At 42.4% G+C, this 16,081-nt stretch overlaps 1 protein-coding gene across 2 annotated transcripts in view; it reads right to left on the bottom strand.

Moving 5' to 3' along the window:
• The window catches only part of LOC147032818 (ATP-binding cassette sub-family C member 9-like), a 176,600-nt gene that overhangs the window by 87,835 nt on the left and 72,684 nt on the right, over window positions 1–16,081 (bottom strand). For both annotated transcript variants that reach the window (XM_085870690.1, XM_085870691.1), the window contains exons 14-15: window positions 14,407–14,573; window positions 11,386–11,455 (exon numbers count right to left, since the gene is read on the bottom strand). In XM_085870690.1, coding sequence (XP_085726816.1) covers window positions 11,386–11,455; window positions 14,407–14,573 — 237 coding nt within the window. The remainder of the gene's footprint in view (window positions 1–11,385; window positions 11,456–14,406; window positions 14,574–16,081) is intronic.

Here is a 16,081-nt window from a genome sequence, read left to right as displayed (position 1 = left end):
GGTGGTTGCTAGGCAACGAAATTCAAACGCGCACATTCCCAACAAATACTGCACACGTTGGCAACGTTTCATCGAAATCGGTTCGCTGGTTTGTGCTGTGGAGCCTCGAGTTGCAGACACACACACACAGACAGACTGACAGAAAACCCGACAATAAGGGATATCTAGCATATATAGCGAATCCAATAAAGAGGCTTTTCCAGAGTCTTAGAGATCATTGATAAAGATCAGGAAGACTACTGGGCCCAGAACACTGCCTTGGGGAACTCCAGCCTTGACATGGAGAGGAGACGAAAGGATTCTGTTGAGAGCCATATGTTGGATACAAGAGTAGCAGCAATCAGCAAGCCATGTATGGAGCTGGCCTTGGATGCCACAAGGCAAAGAGTTTGGAGGGCAAAGCAGGATACCATACTGGGCTGCCTTCGGTCGAATTTGCTTTCCAGAAGGAGAACTAGAACGGGCACTCATAGAGCGCATACCTTTGCCGCCACTACTTTTTTGTTCTTGGTATGAGTGTGGGGAACTGGTTTCATATGAATGGTCTTATGACACAAACCACATATCTATAATGTCATGACCCCCCCCCACGACTTTCGGGGGCTACGGACTAAACAACAATCAACTCACGTCGTTTTGGCGAGTCTTCACTCGCAAGCTCGGTGAATACAACGTTTCAACAAGAGAAGGTAATCTCGTTTGATGCTGGTTTCATGCAAATCGAATAAGAAATGACTGAGTTATGCCGAAAACCGCATACTTTTCAAGGGCGTGACCCCCCCCCGACATTTTACCCCAACTGGTGACATGTGTTATGACGTCATTGTGTCACAAGATTGGGCATTAAATTCTGAACATTTTGGTGCTGGGTTCATGTAAAGCGGACAAGAATTGACCGCGTTATGACAAAAACCGCATATTTTTCAAGGTCGTGACCCCCCTGACCTTTGACCCCTAACCGGTAACAAGAGTATGGGCGTCATTGTGTCATATTGCATATCACAAGATGAGGCGTTGAATTCTGAACATTTTGGCGTTAGTTGTATGCAAATTCAATAAAAATTGACCGTGTTATTGTAAAAAGACGATTATGACCTTTTCGTGACCTTGACCTTGAACTTTGACCCGAACGATCCCAAAATCTAATCGAATGCTTCCTAGCTAATAACCAATCATCCCACCAAATTTCATGCAATTCGGTTTAATACTTTTTGAGTTATACGAATCACAAGATTACAAACAAATAAATAAATAAATAAATAAATACACGCCGACCAAAACATAACCTTTTGCAGAATGCGAAGGTAATGAGGGTTGTTTGACAGCAACTGCCTCACCACAGGATTCAGTGTACCATGAAGCCTGGTGTTGGCTTAACGGTTAAGGTGGTTGGCTTAAGATCTTAGGGTCTTGAGTTCAAGCCCCTCTTGAGCCGTTAAATAACACAAGGTGGGTTGACAAGCCTGTCATCCTTCCCAGGTCAGAAAAATGAATTCCAGATTACTGGAAATAGGGGGGGGGCACTGTATCAGTGACACAGCCACACTCCCAATCCTAGAAGTTTGTCAGAACCAAATCTTGAAAGGAGGATTTGCCATTGACAGAAATCCAAGTGGGAAAGTTCACAGATTGAGTCAGTCCCATGGAGTCCCAGACGTCCTTTGCTGAAGTGCCATAGCTGGTGAGAGGGGTACAAACACATATCATTTGGCATGGTAAAAATTGAAATCACCACATATGAGGAAGAGAGAGTTCGGATAAGTCGTTAAAGGTTGGTCTATGTTGTGTGAGAGAGACTCGAGATGGAGTCGTCACTCTTTGGAGGATGGTACAACACAGTCAAAGAAGTGGTAGCGGAGGAGAAGTCACAGCCAAAGTCCAAAGCCCTTCTTCTTTCGGCTGCTCCCGTTAGGGGTCGCCACAGCAGATCATCCGTTATGATCCGCATCATGATTTGGCACAGGTTTTATGCCTTCCTGACGCAACCCTGGTCGCCTCTTATGACACAGGGATATGGTACACCTATTCTAACCGGGGTATACACCGGGCCCAGTACACTGGTACTCACTTCGCCGACCTCGGAAGGATGACAGGCTGAGTCAACCTCCTGGTGTGTATTAATTCAAGCGGACAACGGGGCTTGAACTCAGGACCTTTTGGATCCCAAGCCACTACCCTAACCACTACACCAACACCAGGTTCTTTCTCACACATAACTTGGACATCCCTTGAACCTACCATACCAGTTTCATGCATATCCCGATTTTTGATTTTCGTAAAAATTAATTTTTGAGATTTTTTTGAAAATTTCAAAGGTCCGTTGCTAGGCAAGGGATGGGTCCATTGCAAGGGTTCTCATTTGCACACAACTAGGTCATGGTATGAACCTACCAACCAAGTTTCATCGAAATCACCACTGTATTAACGGAGCACTGGACCGAACAGACATACATACAGACAGACAAACAAGCCGGTAGGCGGACATGGGTAGTCGCCTACCCAACAGAACCTGACGCGATGGGCCCGTTCGATGGGGAATGACCTGAGGATTAAGCACAAGAAAACTCATGATTCTCGCTTCAAGGATTAATGCTGCAGATTGTTTTTTCGTTAAAATACCCCCACATTTAGAGGTTTTTCGGCCGTTGCAAGGCAACGGAGGGGTCCATAGCAACAGTTCTTTCTCACACATAACTAGGACATACCATGAACCTACCATACCAGTTTCATGTATATCTGACTCATAGTCTCTGAGATATAATGAACTTCGTTTTTTTATTGTTTTTGACCAGGGTTTATTCAAAGTCTATCTTCTTCGACAGTTTTCATAGGATCCGGCTGGAATGTTTTGACAATATGGCTGAATGTACTGCCCACAGTCACTCGTGGCCCGATTTTTGATTTTCGAAAAAATTATTTTTTTAACGATTTTTCTAAAATTTCAAAGTCCCGTTGCTAGGCAATGGTGGTGTCCATAGCAACGGTTCTCATTTGCACACAACTAGGTCATGGTATGATACTACCAACCAAGTTTCATCGAAATCGCCATTGTATTAACTGAAATCGCCATTTTAAATACTGATAATAAGGGTAGAACAAATCCCCCCCCAAAAAAAATTTGAATTTTTTTTTCTTCGACCAGATCGACTACCAAACACGTCGGTAGGCAGACATGGGTAGTCGATCAAGTCGAATTTAGTCGTTTTTCAGCTGTTACTAGCCAACAAAAGCGTCCATAGCAACGGTTCTTTCTCACACATAACTAGGACATACCATGAACCTACCATACCAGTTTCATGTATATCTGACTCATCGTCTCTGAGATATAACGAACTTCGTTTTTTTTTTTTTTTTTTTGACCAGGGTTCATTCAAAGTCTATCTTCTTCGACAGTTTTCATAGGATCCGGCTGGAATGTTTTGACAATATGGCTGAATGTACTGCCCACAGTCACTCGTGGCCCGATTTTTGATTTTCGAAAAAATTATTTTTTTAACGATTTTTCTAAAATTTCAAAGTCCCGTTGCTAGGCAATGGTGGTGTCCATAGCAACGGTTCTCATTTGCACACAACTAGGTCATGGTATGATACTACCAACCAAGTTTCATCGAAATCGCCATTGTATTAACTGAAATCGCCATTTTAAATACTGATAATAAGGGTAGAACAAATCCCCCCCCAAAAAAAATTTGAATTTTTTTTTCTTCGACCAGATCGACTACCAAACACGTCGGTAGGCAGACATGGGTAGTCGATCAAGTCGAATTTAGTCGTTTTTCAGCTGTTACTAGCCAACAAAAGCGTCCATAGCAACGGTTCTTTCTCACACATAACTAGGACATACCATGAACCTACCATACCAGTTTCATGTATATCTGACTCATCGTCTCTGAGATATAACGAACTTCGTTTTTTTTTTTTTTTTTTGACCAGGGTTCATTCAAAGTCTATCTTCTCCGACAGTTTTCATAGGATCCGGCTGGAAATTTTTGACAATACGGCTGAATGTACTGCCCACAGTCGCTCGTGGCCCGATTTTTGATTTTTGAAAAAATAATTTTTTTATGATTTTTCAAAATTTTCAAAGCCCCGTTGCTAGGTAACGGTGGTGTCCATAGCAACGGTTCTCATTTGCACACAACCAGGTCATGGTATGAACCTACCAACCAAGTTTCAACCAAATCGCCATTGTATTAACGGAGCACTGGACCGAACAGACATACATACAGACAGACAAGCTGGTAGGCAGACATGGGCAGTCGACTACCCAATAGAACCGGACGCGATGGGCCTGTTCGATGGGGAATGACCTGAGGATTAAGCACAAGAAAATTCATGATTCGAGGTTCAAGGGTTAATGCTGCAGATTGTTTTTTCGTTAAAATACCCCCACATTTAGAGGTTTTTCGGCCGTTGCTAGGCAATGGAGAGGTCCATAGCAACAGTTCTTTCTCACACATAACTAGGACATACCATGAACCTACCATACCAGTTTCATGTATATCTGACTCATAGTCTCTGAGATATAACGAACTTCGTTTTTTTATTGTTTTCGACCAGGGTTATTCAAAGTCTATCTTCTCCGATAGTTTTCATAGGATCCGGCTGGAAATTTTTGACAATATGGCTGAATGTACTGCCCACAGTCGGTCGTGGCCCGATTTTTGATTTTCGAAAAAATACTTTTTTTATGATTTTTCAAAAATTTCAAAGTCCCGTTTCTAGGCAACCAAAGAGGCGTTAGCAACCAGTACCTACGCGGCACAACAAGGTCATAAACTGGTCCTACCACCCAAATTTCATCAAAATCGAACTGCAAGGGGGTCAAAACCCCCCGACAAACACACACACGGACAGACCAACACCACAACCAACAAATAAGGGTAGATCAAAAAAAAATTTAATCGGAAAAAATTTTTTTTTTATAATTTTCTTTTTTTGACTCGATCGACTACCCAACATATCGACGGAAAAACTGATAATAAGGGTAGAACAAATTTCTAAATTTAAATTTTTTTTTATTATGACTGGATCGACTACCCAACATATCGACGGAAATACTGATAATAAGGGTTGAAAAAAAATCTCAATTTTTTTTTTCCGACTAGATCGACTAACAGAATAACAAAATCGACCAGTTTAACGTCCATCCGAGGGACAACACACATTGATGAATCACCCTGCCTGTGAAACACCGGGATGACAGTTTATAGCTGGGCAAAGAAACGTCAGGGGATGGATTGACAAAGCAGCTTTCCGGTAAACAAAATGCACTACATGGATTTCCATTGCATTCCCAGCGATAATCATCAGAGAATCAATTTGTTTAGGACGATGGCGACATTTGCCTACTCTTTACAAAAGACAAATGCTGGCAGTCTGGTCCCCAGCTTTATGCCCCATCTGATGGCACACTCAATGATACTACACCCTTCCTGTCAAAACACCAGGATGACAGTTTATAGCTTCGTTGGGAATCGATTCCAGATAAGATAACTCGAAGAAAGAGCGTTTCCGCTGAACTATCCTGGCATTAAGCAACCCAGCATTACAATTAAACAATCACAAAGAATGCTGTGGATGAAAATTCGAGATTTTTCTCATTTGAATTATGCTGAAGAAGTACAAGTTTAAAAAGTTCGGCCCAAACAGACTTTAGGTTAAAATTGAACAGGTTGTGCTTGACAGATGAAGGTCGTGTATTTGAAAATTAAATGAAGTCTGATACATGAATAGTTAATCATTATAGTTCAATCGCCTGGTGCAGGTGGTGTGTTTAAGGGGTGTGTGGAGGTTCTTTTAGTGAGATGAAGTGTCATGAAAGGTTTTATTTCAGCAAAAAAGAGGAATCCCATTGTCAGGAGGAGATAGGAAGGGAGGGTGGGGTGGGGAGAAGAAAATGAATAAAATGAAGAAATCATGAAAAACACTTTCTCCATGAAACGTGGAAATTGGATCAAAGCTTGTCATTAAATTGTTTTATAGATCACAGGCCAGGCTAGGTTGAGTTCCAGGCCTAGGATTGATTTAAAGGCCTTTTGGGACAATGATTAAAAGTTTTGAGACAGCTGCATTATGATGCTGCTCAACAGACTCAGCTGGCATGCTAAATTATTGGATTGCTCTTGTGATTCAGGTATCTTGATTTTGCAGTGTTTCACCAAGGAACACAGAAAATCTCCCACGATGAGGCTGAGTCTTTGGGCCTCTCACTCTCACATAGCAGGCAGGTCAGTGGTCTTTCTGTCTTCTACTATCTCCTCTCTGGCCTCGCCCTCCCCCCCCTACTCTGTCTGAGATATGTCCCCCCCCCCATATTTCCACAGGGTGCTCAAGGTCCACCAGCAACCTCCTTCTGGTAAAACCACCAAAATCAAAATTCACTGCTCACCTTCATTCTTTCATTCCTCCTGTTTTTCCCACCTTTGGAACAAAGGCACACACTCTCTTTAATCCCACTCTTCCCTCCAGGTCTTCAAAACAGCTGTACACCACCATTTCTTATCTTCCCCCATCCAAAACGTCAATCTTTTCTACCCCCGTTAATTCACCCCAAACCAAACCTCCTTCAAATTCCCTGCTCTCCTTCCTGAAAGTCCCTGTAATGTCCATCTTGTATACCCTGTGTTCCCCGCCCCATCCCTCCCCATTCCACAGATCTCCTAACGTCTCTGTTCCCCACTGTTTTGTCCTTCCCTCTCCCACCCCTCTTGTCTCATGCCCCCTTTGCTGTACGTTGTGTGTTAGCTCTCATACGACCGTTGTCAATGTATACAAAAAAAAAGTACCATTAACATTGTTGACATTTTTGGAGGCCAACTCCATGTTACGTAAAGTCAAAAGTGGTGTCGCCCAGTGGATGAACAGTTGGTGCAACGTTGTTGATTGGGTGAGAAAATTGCAAATGTATAAATCATGATTCTTGACATGAAAGTATTTTTTTTATCACATAGGTTCTGGTTTTTGGAAGACAGCATTTTTTTTTAAGGAGCCATTTCAAGGTGATGTTTTAGGTTATCACAAGGCAATTATAATGCAAAACACCTATTCTGTTCTGTTCTTGCGTATGGCAGCTTGGCTTGCCGGGTTGCTATCATTTGTTGATGCTGTGCCCTCCACCATTGGTGTCAAAGCCAGTGACCAATTGGAAATTAATAGTAGGATTCTCAACCCGACCATAAGCTGTCACTGGTACTCATTTCGCCGACTTTGGAAGAATGACAGGCTGAATCGACCCCACCTGGTGTTAATTCAGCAGCCAACGGGGCTCAATCTCAAGATCCTAAGATTCTAAGCTGGCCACCCTAACCACCAAACCAACACCAGGCTTCAAACACCTGTTAAATCATGGGATAATATTTGCACATATATTGTTAGTTAGTTAGGTATTGGAGCCTGGTGTTGGCGTAGTGGTTAGGGCAGCGGCTTGGGATCCAAAAGGTCCCGAGTTCAAGCCCCGTTGGGCCACTGAATTAATACACCAGGGGGTTGACTCAGCCTGTCATCCTTCCGAGGTCGGCGAAATGAGTACCAGTATACTGGGCCGGTGTATACCCTGGTTAAAATTGGTGTACCATATCCCTGTGTTGTAAGAGGCGACCAGGGTTGCGTCAGGAAGGGCATCCGGCGTAAAACATGTGCCAAATCACGATGCGGATCATACGGATGATCCGCTGTGGCGACCCCGAACGGGAGCAGCCGAAAGAAGAAGAAGATTGTTAGTTAGTTCACAACCAAAATACAACATGTAAAAAGATGCTGAATTATTTCAACACAAAGTTATATTTAAAACGAGTTACTGAGAAGGAAACTTGGCTATCCAACATGATAGAAGGTCTGAAAAAATACAAACAACAGGTTCAAATATCAGGTTTCCATTCAGTATGAAAACCTTACTTTTCCATTCATTCCTTCGTCTTCTCCAATGGCCTGATTTCTGATCATTAATTTGGTTTCAGACTAGGTCACTCTACCTTGGATATGCTGCTTCTGCTCTGCCAACAATTGATGGAGATCCTCAATGCCGCACATGAAATTAGCCATATCCCTCGACATATCGCATGCTTTTGACACGGTCTGGCACCCTGCCCTGCTCACCAAACTCTCTTCCTGTGGTATCCAATGCCATCTCCACTTATGGCTCACAGACTTCCTCTCCTGTCACAGTTAACATGTGGCCCGAAATGGAGTTCTCTCATCCCCTCTTCCTGTCCAGGCTGGAGTTCCTCGAGGTAGAGTTCTGGGCCCCGTTCTTTTTCTGGTTTTCATCAATAATCTCTCTGAATCTCTGGAAAATCCTCTTTATCACTTTGCTGATGACTCCACCCACTGCCGTACCATCTGTCATCCCTCAGATCGGCATGCAGCAGTTTCTTCGCTCTCTACAGATCTGGATAAAATCACAAGCTGATCCAACACGTGGAACATGTCTTTCAATCCTGACAAATCTTATACCCTCATTTTGCCTCTCCGAAAGGACCTTCTGGAACCACCCCCCCCCCCTTCCCCATCTAAATTTTCAACAATCCTCTGGAAGAAGTCCTTTCATTCAAGCTTTTGGGTCTCACGATCTGCCATGATCTTTCCTGGGAAAGCCACATTTCCAACCTGGTCAACAAAGCCAGTCGCTGACTGAGCAACCTCAGTCATGCAAAGTCCTTCCTTGGCCCACCTGAGCTCCTGACCACATACAAATCTTTCATCTGCAGCCTGATGGAGTGCTGCTCTCCCCTCTGGGCTGGCACTCCCTCCTCTCACCTTTCTCAGCTTCCCGCTGTGGAAACCAGGGCTTTTAGGATCATTGGCATCTCCCGCAATGAGGCTGAGACTTTGGGTCTCTCACTCTCTCATCACAGGCAGGTTGGTGGTCTTTCTGTTTTTGACCATCTCCTTTCTGACTTCTACCGCCACCTCTCCGGCCCCACACTCCCCCCCCCCACTGCTCTGTCTGAGATATGTCCCCCCCCCACCCCCACATTTCTGCAGGACACTCAAGGTCTGCCAGCAACCCCTTTCTGGTAAAACTGCCAAACTCAAGCATCACCACTCACATTCACTCTTTCATTCCTCTTTTTTTCCCCACCTTTGGAACAAACTCCCAAAATCTTTTCAAAACCACTCTTCCCTCCAGGTCTTCAAAACAGCCGTTCACCACCATCTCTTATCTTCCCTCATCCAACCTTTTCTACAACCATTAATCCACCCCAAACCCACCTCCTTCAAAGTCCCTGTCGTGTAAGGACCTGAAAGTCCCTGTCGTGTCCATCTTGATTATTCCACGTACTCCGGTCCATTACTTTGCCTTCCATAGATCTCCTCAAGTCTCTGTTCCCCACTGTTTTGTCTTTCCCTCTCCCACCTCCTCTTGTCTCCTCTCCTTTTGTCTCCTCTTGTCTCTTGCTCCCCTTGTTGTACGTTTTGTGTGTTAGCTCTTATAGTAGCCTTGACAGTGTCCACACACACACCCACCCACACACACACACACCCACACACACACCCACACACACACACACACACACACACACACACACACACACACACACACACACACACACACACACACACACACACACACACACACACACAATCATAATAAACTCCCATCGAACAAAGGTCATTGTTCGATTCAAATGCCTTGTTGAAAATTGCCAATAACACAAAAGGTAAGTATGTTGATGTAGAAAGATTACTTCATTGCACTTAACTGAATTTGTTGTTGGATGTGGAATAGCCCGATTTACTTCTTAGGGGAGCAAATGTAAACACAGGGAGTTAAGTTACAAACATGTAGCATAAACCGGTTATTCATCCGAAATGGAGAGCAACCCATTATTCTATAGATGTCATCCAGTTTCATAAGAACTGGTCTTAAATATGCATCGCTTCTAAGAATCGACAGATTCAAAGGAAGCAGATTCAAAGGAAACACCGCACAAAATAACCACAACCCTATGTTGACACATTGAAAGGAAACGAATACATGGGAGGGGGACTACGGACACAGGGAACGTGAATATGGGGGATACAGGTGAAGCTGATAAAAGGAACAAAGAAACAAGTGAAGCAGACATGGGAAATACAGAAACACCAGATGAGGACATTTTAAATGCAGATCGACAAAAATGCAGATTGGTGAAATGTGAAGATGGGGAAAGCACGAATGTGGAAATCCAACATGTAGATGCGGATCATGAGATATTATCCACGTGAAATGTCGACATGGGATGGTGTGATGCCTGGTGTTGGCTTAATGGTTAGGGTGGTGGGCTTGGGATCCTAGGACCCCGAGTTCAAATCCCCTCAGCTGTTGAATTAATACCAGGTGGGGTTAACTCGACCTGTCATCCTTCCGAGGTCGGCAAAATGAGTGCCAGCATGCTGGTGTACTGCGTCGGAGTGGTGACCCATCAAGGATTGCGCCCAATAGCCAAGGAGACTGCTTAGAGAGCACCAATGCTCTGCACAGGGTATGGTCCCAATGGATGGATGGATGGATGGTGTGAACACAAGTAAAGGTGATCAATCGACAGGAAATGGATAAAAAATTTAAGAAAGTCAATGTCTTAGGCACGGTCATTCGAACCGTCACTAAGGATTTTTATTTTATGCCAAAATGAAAACTAAAGGCTATTGTTCTGCTGCAGTATGGCATGAAAAGCAAACTTCTTTAGCAATTGCCATTAATATGATGCAATTCTATTGATCATCCTCAATTTATGTGCAGCCCACAGCTGCTTGTTGTATCACTGCTGAGAGCATTGTCGTGCCACTGATGCAGTGCCCCTTGTGGCCAGTAAGCTGGTACTCATTTTGCCAACTCGTAAGGATGACAGGCTGAGTCAACCCACCTGGTGTTATTTAATGGAAGGATAAGTGCTCAAATTTAAAAAAAACCTAAGATCTTAAGCCAGCCACCTTAACCATTAAGCCAAGACCAGGCCTAATTCGATTGATACGCAACCTCAACGGAAATTTGTTCTTGTGGATTATTAAGTCGGGCACCGCCTGAGTTGAACCAAACAGGTGGTCGGTCCATTAACACACGAGATGGACAAAAGGAATCATTTCTCTGGTTGTTCCCATTACAATGTTGTACATGATGCATCTCTTATGACTTTTGATTATGCACCTTTGTGAATATTACTTGAACACTGCAGCAACCATAGACTCATGTAAATTTATAAACATGTCTTTCAATTGTCATTTGGCTTTCAGAAGTCAGAACTTAAATGGCAAAATATCTGGCATGGCATATTTCAGCTCTCACACAAGAGTAATAACTCGGTGTCAAGAAACAGGATGATGGCAAATAATGAATTTCAAAGCAGCCAATGATGGGCACGTGACGAAAGTGAACGATGACATTTTTTTTTTTTTTTTACCAACCTGGTCAATCATATATGTGTCAGCCGAAAATCGGTTTAGGATGCTTCCTAGAGGAGTAGTGTCAAAAAACCTATCGAAGGTGACACAAACATGGAAAATGAATGAAATGAATTGATATCAGGCATAAATTTTTATGAAATAATCCTATAAAATGAAAATATCTAAACACATTTTTATGGAAAAAACAAATATGGACACGTAAATTTTTTTAAATCTTAAATAAAAGCAAACACATTTCAGTTACAGTAATTGTTCTTTGAAGGAATTCTGCAAAAATGTTAATGTTTTCGATATGCCAAAATGCTTTGTTCAGTTTTAGACCCCATGGTGTCTTTTGTGAAGAGTAGGTGAGTTATCACAGGCACTCTGGCAATTTTTAAAAAAATTTTTTTCGAAATCCCTTCGCAAAACCTTCAGTTGAATGTCAGGCCTGGTCAGACAGTTTGTGAAAGACCAAATTTGCCCCTCGGCTGACTCCACAGGAAAGCAGAATTAATTTGGGACAGTTAGAGAAAGTAGTAGCATGGTAGAGAAGTAGTAGCTGTCCAGCTGTGTTTTGGGACCTGTTGGACATTGAAAACCTCTGGAGTTGATGGCCTTTCGTGGTTACACTCTGCCTCTGCGCCGGCCACAGCACTGTCTGACCCCACATCCCAATATACACTTTATAGTGACCTTTGGTGGCCTCAAAACAGGCATCAAGGCCAATGTGTGGTCGCTTAAGCCTTACCCAGATTCTGAAGTACCGACACTCAAAATTTGGGGCCTCGAGGTGCTACGCTTCGGTCGTGAAAGAACAACACACAAGCAAATGCACAAACACTTGAAAATATTTACAAGATTAGTAGTAATAGTAGTAGTAGCAATGATTGTAGTGATAGTAGTAGTACTAGTGGTAAATAGAAGTTAAAAGTTGCTGCATTTAGAACTGCAATTTGAATATGCATAATTATTCTTTAGAATAAGTAGATCTGAACCTTTCCACGAGTGCTTGTTGCCATGTCGGATGGAGTACAATTCAATGAGAACGTAGTGGTGATTTAGTATTGCATGACTTTTTATTATTGTGAGATGGTTTATGGACTGCATTTGTTGTCATCGTTACTTGAGAAGGGGCTGTGGAATTTTTTTTTATTTTGTTTTTTAGTTTTCCATGGGACAGAGTTTGGTAGCGAATATGAACACATTACTGTGATAAGATGTTTGAGTTGAAACATTACCACAAGCTCTGCTTGCTACAATTGATCAGATGCCAGTATGAATGAAAAGCAACAACCAAGAAGCTTGTCAGATTGTAGTGGTCATGCAAAGAGTGATCATGTCATCATGCAAATTACATCGTAATACATTGCCCTTGCATCTATAAGTTTATTTAAGGCTGACAAAGAGAAGTTCCGATATTCCATTCCGACCAGTGTTAATCCAGGCCAAATGTCTATTTGGACATTTCTTATTATGGAATTAATATTCCTTTTTTTAATTGTCCAATAATGCTGGAAATTCGTAAAATCTGTTCAGTGACTCGTCCAAAAAACAGCTTTATTTTGGCCTATAGTCAACCATTTATTTTCTTTCCAAGATCGAGGCTCATGGAAAAGAAAGGTAGATCTGACAGTGGGACAAATATCAAGGGAACGAATGAACAGGATAAGAGGAAAGAGAGGAGGGGAGGAAACCACTGAAATGAGAAAGTCAGACGATATGTCACATGTTGCGTCAATCATACACGTGCCCCACATAAGTCATGTCAATTATTTGAAAATAATTTACAGAACTTACGTATTTAAGTAAAAGTGGAATGGCAGAGAGTTGCAGAGGTAGCATATTTGCTTTTGAGCCATCATATTTTGGTTAGACTAGCAAGTTGCCTGTAAACGTACGGGATATTAAACGGGGGGGTAGGGATGTTGGCGCAAAAATGCAAATGGAATCTTCTGTCACCAAGCTGGCAAGCTGGGAGCAACAATTCACATTTATTGCCACATCTGATGCAAATGAAATACTCTAATGGCGGCGAGGTGCTCCATTTGAAACTGTTTGTTCGATACATGTAGCTTTTGATACCTGAGGTCCATAATAAAAACTCGTATCGGTGTCAAAGCCAGTGACCAATTGGAAATTAATAGTAGGATTCTCAACCCGACCATAAGCTGTCAGACTGGCGTTTCGCCAGCAAGACGTTGTGAATCAATGAATGTGCCGTTCCCTCAGAGGTGATGATAACCTGTGCACACGAATACTGACATTTATTGCTGACGAATGTGATAAACCCCACTGTGTCTTTTATTGATTTGTAGGGTGAGTCATTGTTGGCACCTGGACAAATTTCCTCACCTCCAACCCGTTTCCCAGAAATGATGCTACCTGCTGGCCCAACCTGCAATTGACTCCCGGCCCAATATGCATACAATGCCATACGATACGATTGCGTTCAATCAAGTCCTCAAATTTCAACATGTTTTGTGTTGAATTGCTTTATGTAAAGGGCAATTGTAAATGTTTCATATTTCTTGTCCCACCTTACCTTGGATTTCTGTGAATGTGTCACCTGTGATTTGCGATTAAAAATTAAGGGTTTGCATTTCTGTGAAGAATGAAAAGTTTGTACATGGTATTTTGTCTGGGAGAGGCAGATACTGGCGGTATTTACTTTTCACAAGGCTGATACGTCCTGCAGCTTTCATCTTTGTTACAATTCTTTTATTTGCCCTTTTTCTGCTTCTATGACCTTTTTCTTTTTGGTCTTTTGAGATTAATTAATTATTTCATAGTTGATTGAAATGTAAGGGAGCTTCACTGAAGGAAGTTTTATGAATATATCCTGTTTGTCATTGACACCAATAATTTCACCAACAACAAAGGAAAAAAATATTTACAACCTCTTGTTGCAATAAATCAGTACATCTTTGTAGATTATTCATATTAGTGCTTTTATGAAAATAACCATGGTTAGGTAATTGTAGAGCTATAAACAAATAATAATGGGAATCTCCTTGACCTAGTGACATGTGTAGGCCTCACCTCATGGGTGCGAGAACAAGGCGAGACAACAGGCCATGGTGCAATGCTCTGGCAGCTCGTAGACCCGTACACTCAACAGCAAGGGACGATGCAAGGCAGAGAAGCATTCCCAATGAACACAGCACGACAAAGCCGGTCAAGTACCACCCATGGTCAAAATCACACCACTGTTCAATGGAGGGGGAGGGTGGAGATGACTGGTTAGGGGGGTTAGACTGCAATCTACTTCATCTTGACACAAGATATTGATCTCTTGGGCACCCATTCAAAAATGGGCAAAAAAAAGTGTTGATAAATGGTATTGATAAGGATTTATCATGACTTGTACCTTAATTACCTCCACCCACCAAAGGTGGACGGAAGTTATGTTTTCATTCCTTTCTGTCAGTTTATTAATTGCCAGAATCCTTCGGATTTCGGCAATTATGTTGGTCGGTTGTGTGTGTCATTCTGTGTGTCTGTTTGTTTGCGTGATTGTTTACCCTGTAGCAGCCACACCGTTTCAGTGATCATGACCAAACTGGGTACAGACGTCGGCCATGGTCCAATTTAGACACTTGTCGTTTTTGGTGAATCTCGGTCAAAGGTCAAGATCAAGGTCACCGAAAAGCCGAAATTCTTATTTTCGCAATAACTTCCGCTGAAATGGTCGTCTCGACTTCAAACCAAATCCAAAATGTGCATCTTCCAATACTGCATCCAACGATATGTCTCATTGGGGTGTCACACCGACACCCTTCTTAGCAGTCGGGGGTCGAATGTCAAGGGGGGGGGTCAGGTCAAAACTTTCAAATTGCGATAAAAACGCCATTTCAAGTCCGATTGACTTCCAAGTTATGATCATGACCAAATTAAGTGCTATAACTCATTAAACAGTAGCACTATCGACTTATAAGAACCAAATTGATTTCCAGGTTTTTGTTTTTTCAGAGATCATGGAGATATGACAAAGTTATTCCGGCAATTCCTTGCTCAACGAGCAATTTCATTTGTTTGTTTGTGTGCAGGATATCTCAAAAAGCTGTGGACAGATTCGGATGAAACTTGGTGGGCAGGTTTGGAGTGTGACAAGGAAGAAATAATTAGATTTTGGTGAAGATCCGGATCCAGATCCGACGACTAGAATTTTAAAAGTGATTCTTCACCATTGAGATATAGGGCCAAAGATGATATACAGCATGATATCTGAAAAAGTTGTGGACGGATTCAGACGAAACTTGGTGGATGACTTTATTAGGTTACAAGAACAAGCTGATTAAATTTTAGTTCAGATCCGAATCCAGATCTGGTCTATCAGTGGGATACAAACTGTAAACTAATCAGCTTGGCAGAGGTATGCGCTCTACCGAGTGTCTTAATCTAGTTTATAATGTTGTGGTGCCGTGATGTAAAAATATATTGTTTTATCACAGCATGAATAATAAATAAAATGATATTTGTGCGATTCAGCCTTTTCTCATTGACTTTAACCCTTCACAGTCACAGAAACCTTTGCGCATTGGTTAGGATTTTGTTTGGTAGGTCATAAGCAATTTTAGAATAAACATATATGACCGTTTTTACAGCCATTTTTCCCTGCTGTGCAGGGGTTTGGCTTTTTGTGAGGCAATGTTTTATGGCCGGATGCCCTTCCTGACGCCAACCCTGGTCGCCTCTTACGACACACAGGGATATG

This window comes from Eptatretus burgeri, chromosome 2 (genome assembly GCF_056783735.1).
Source record: "Eptatretus burgeri isolate ZD-2024b chromosome 2, Ebu_testis_v1, whole genome shotgun sequence".
NCBI lineage: Eukaryota > Metazoa > Chordata > Myxini > Myxiniformes > Myxinidae > Eptatretus > Eptatretus burgeri.
Note: the sequence above shows the minus strand (reverse complement) of the source record. Positions and strands in the feature narration are given on the sequence as shown.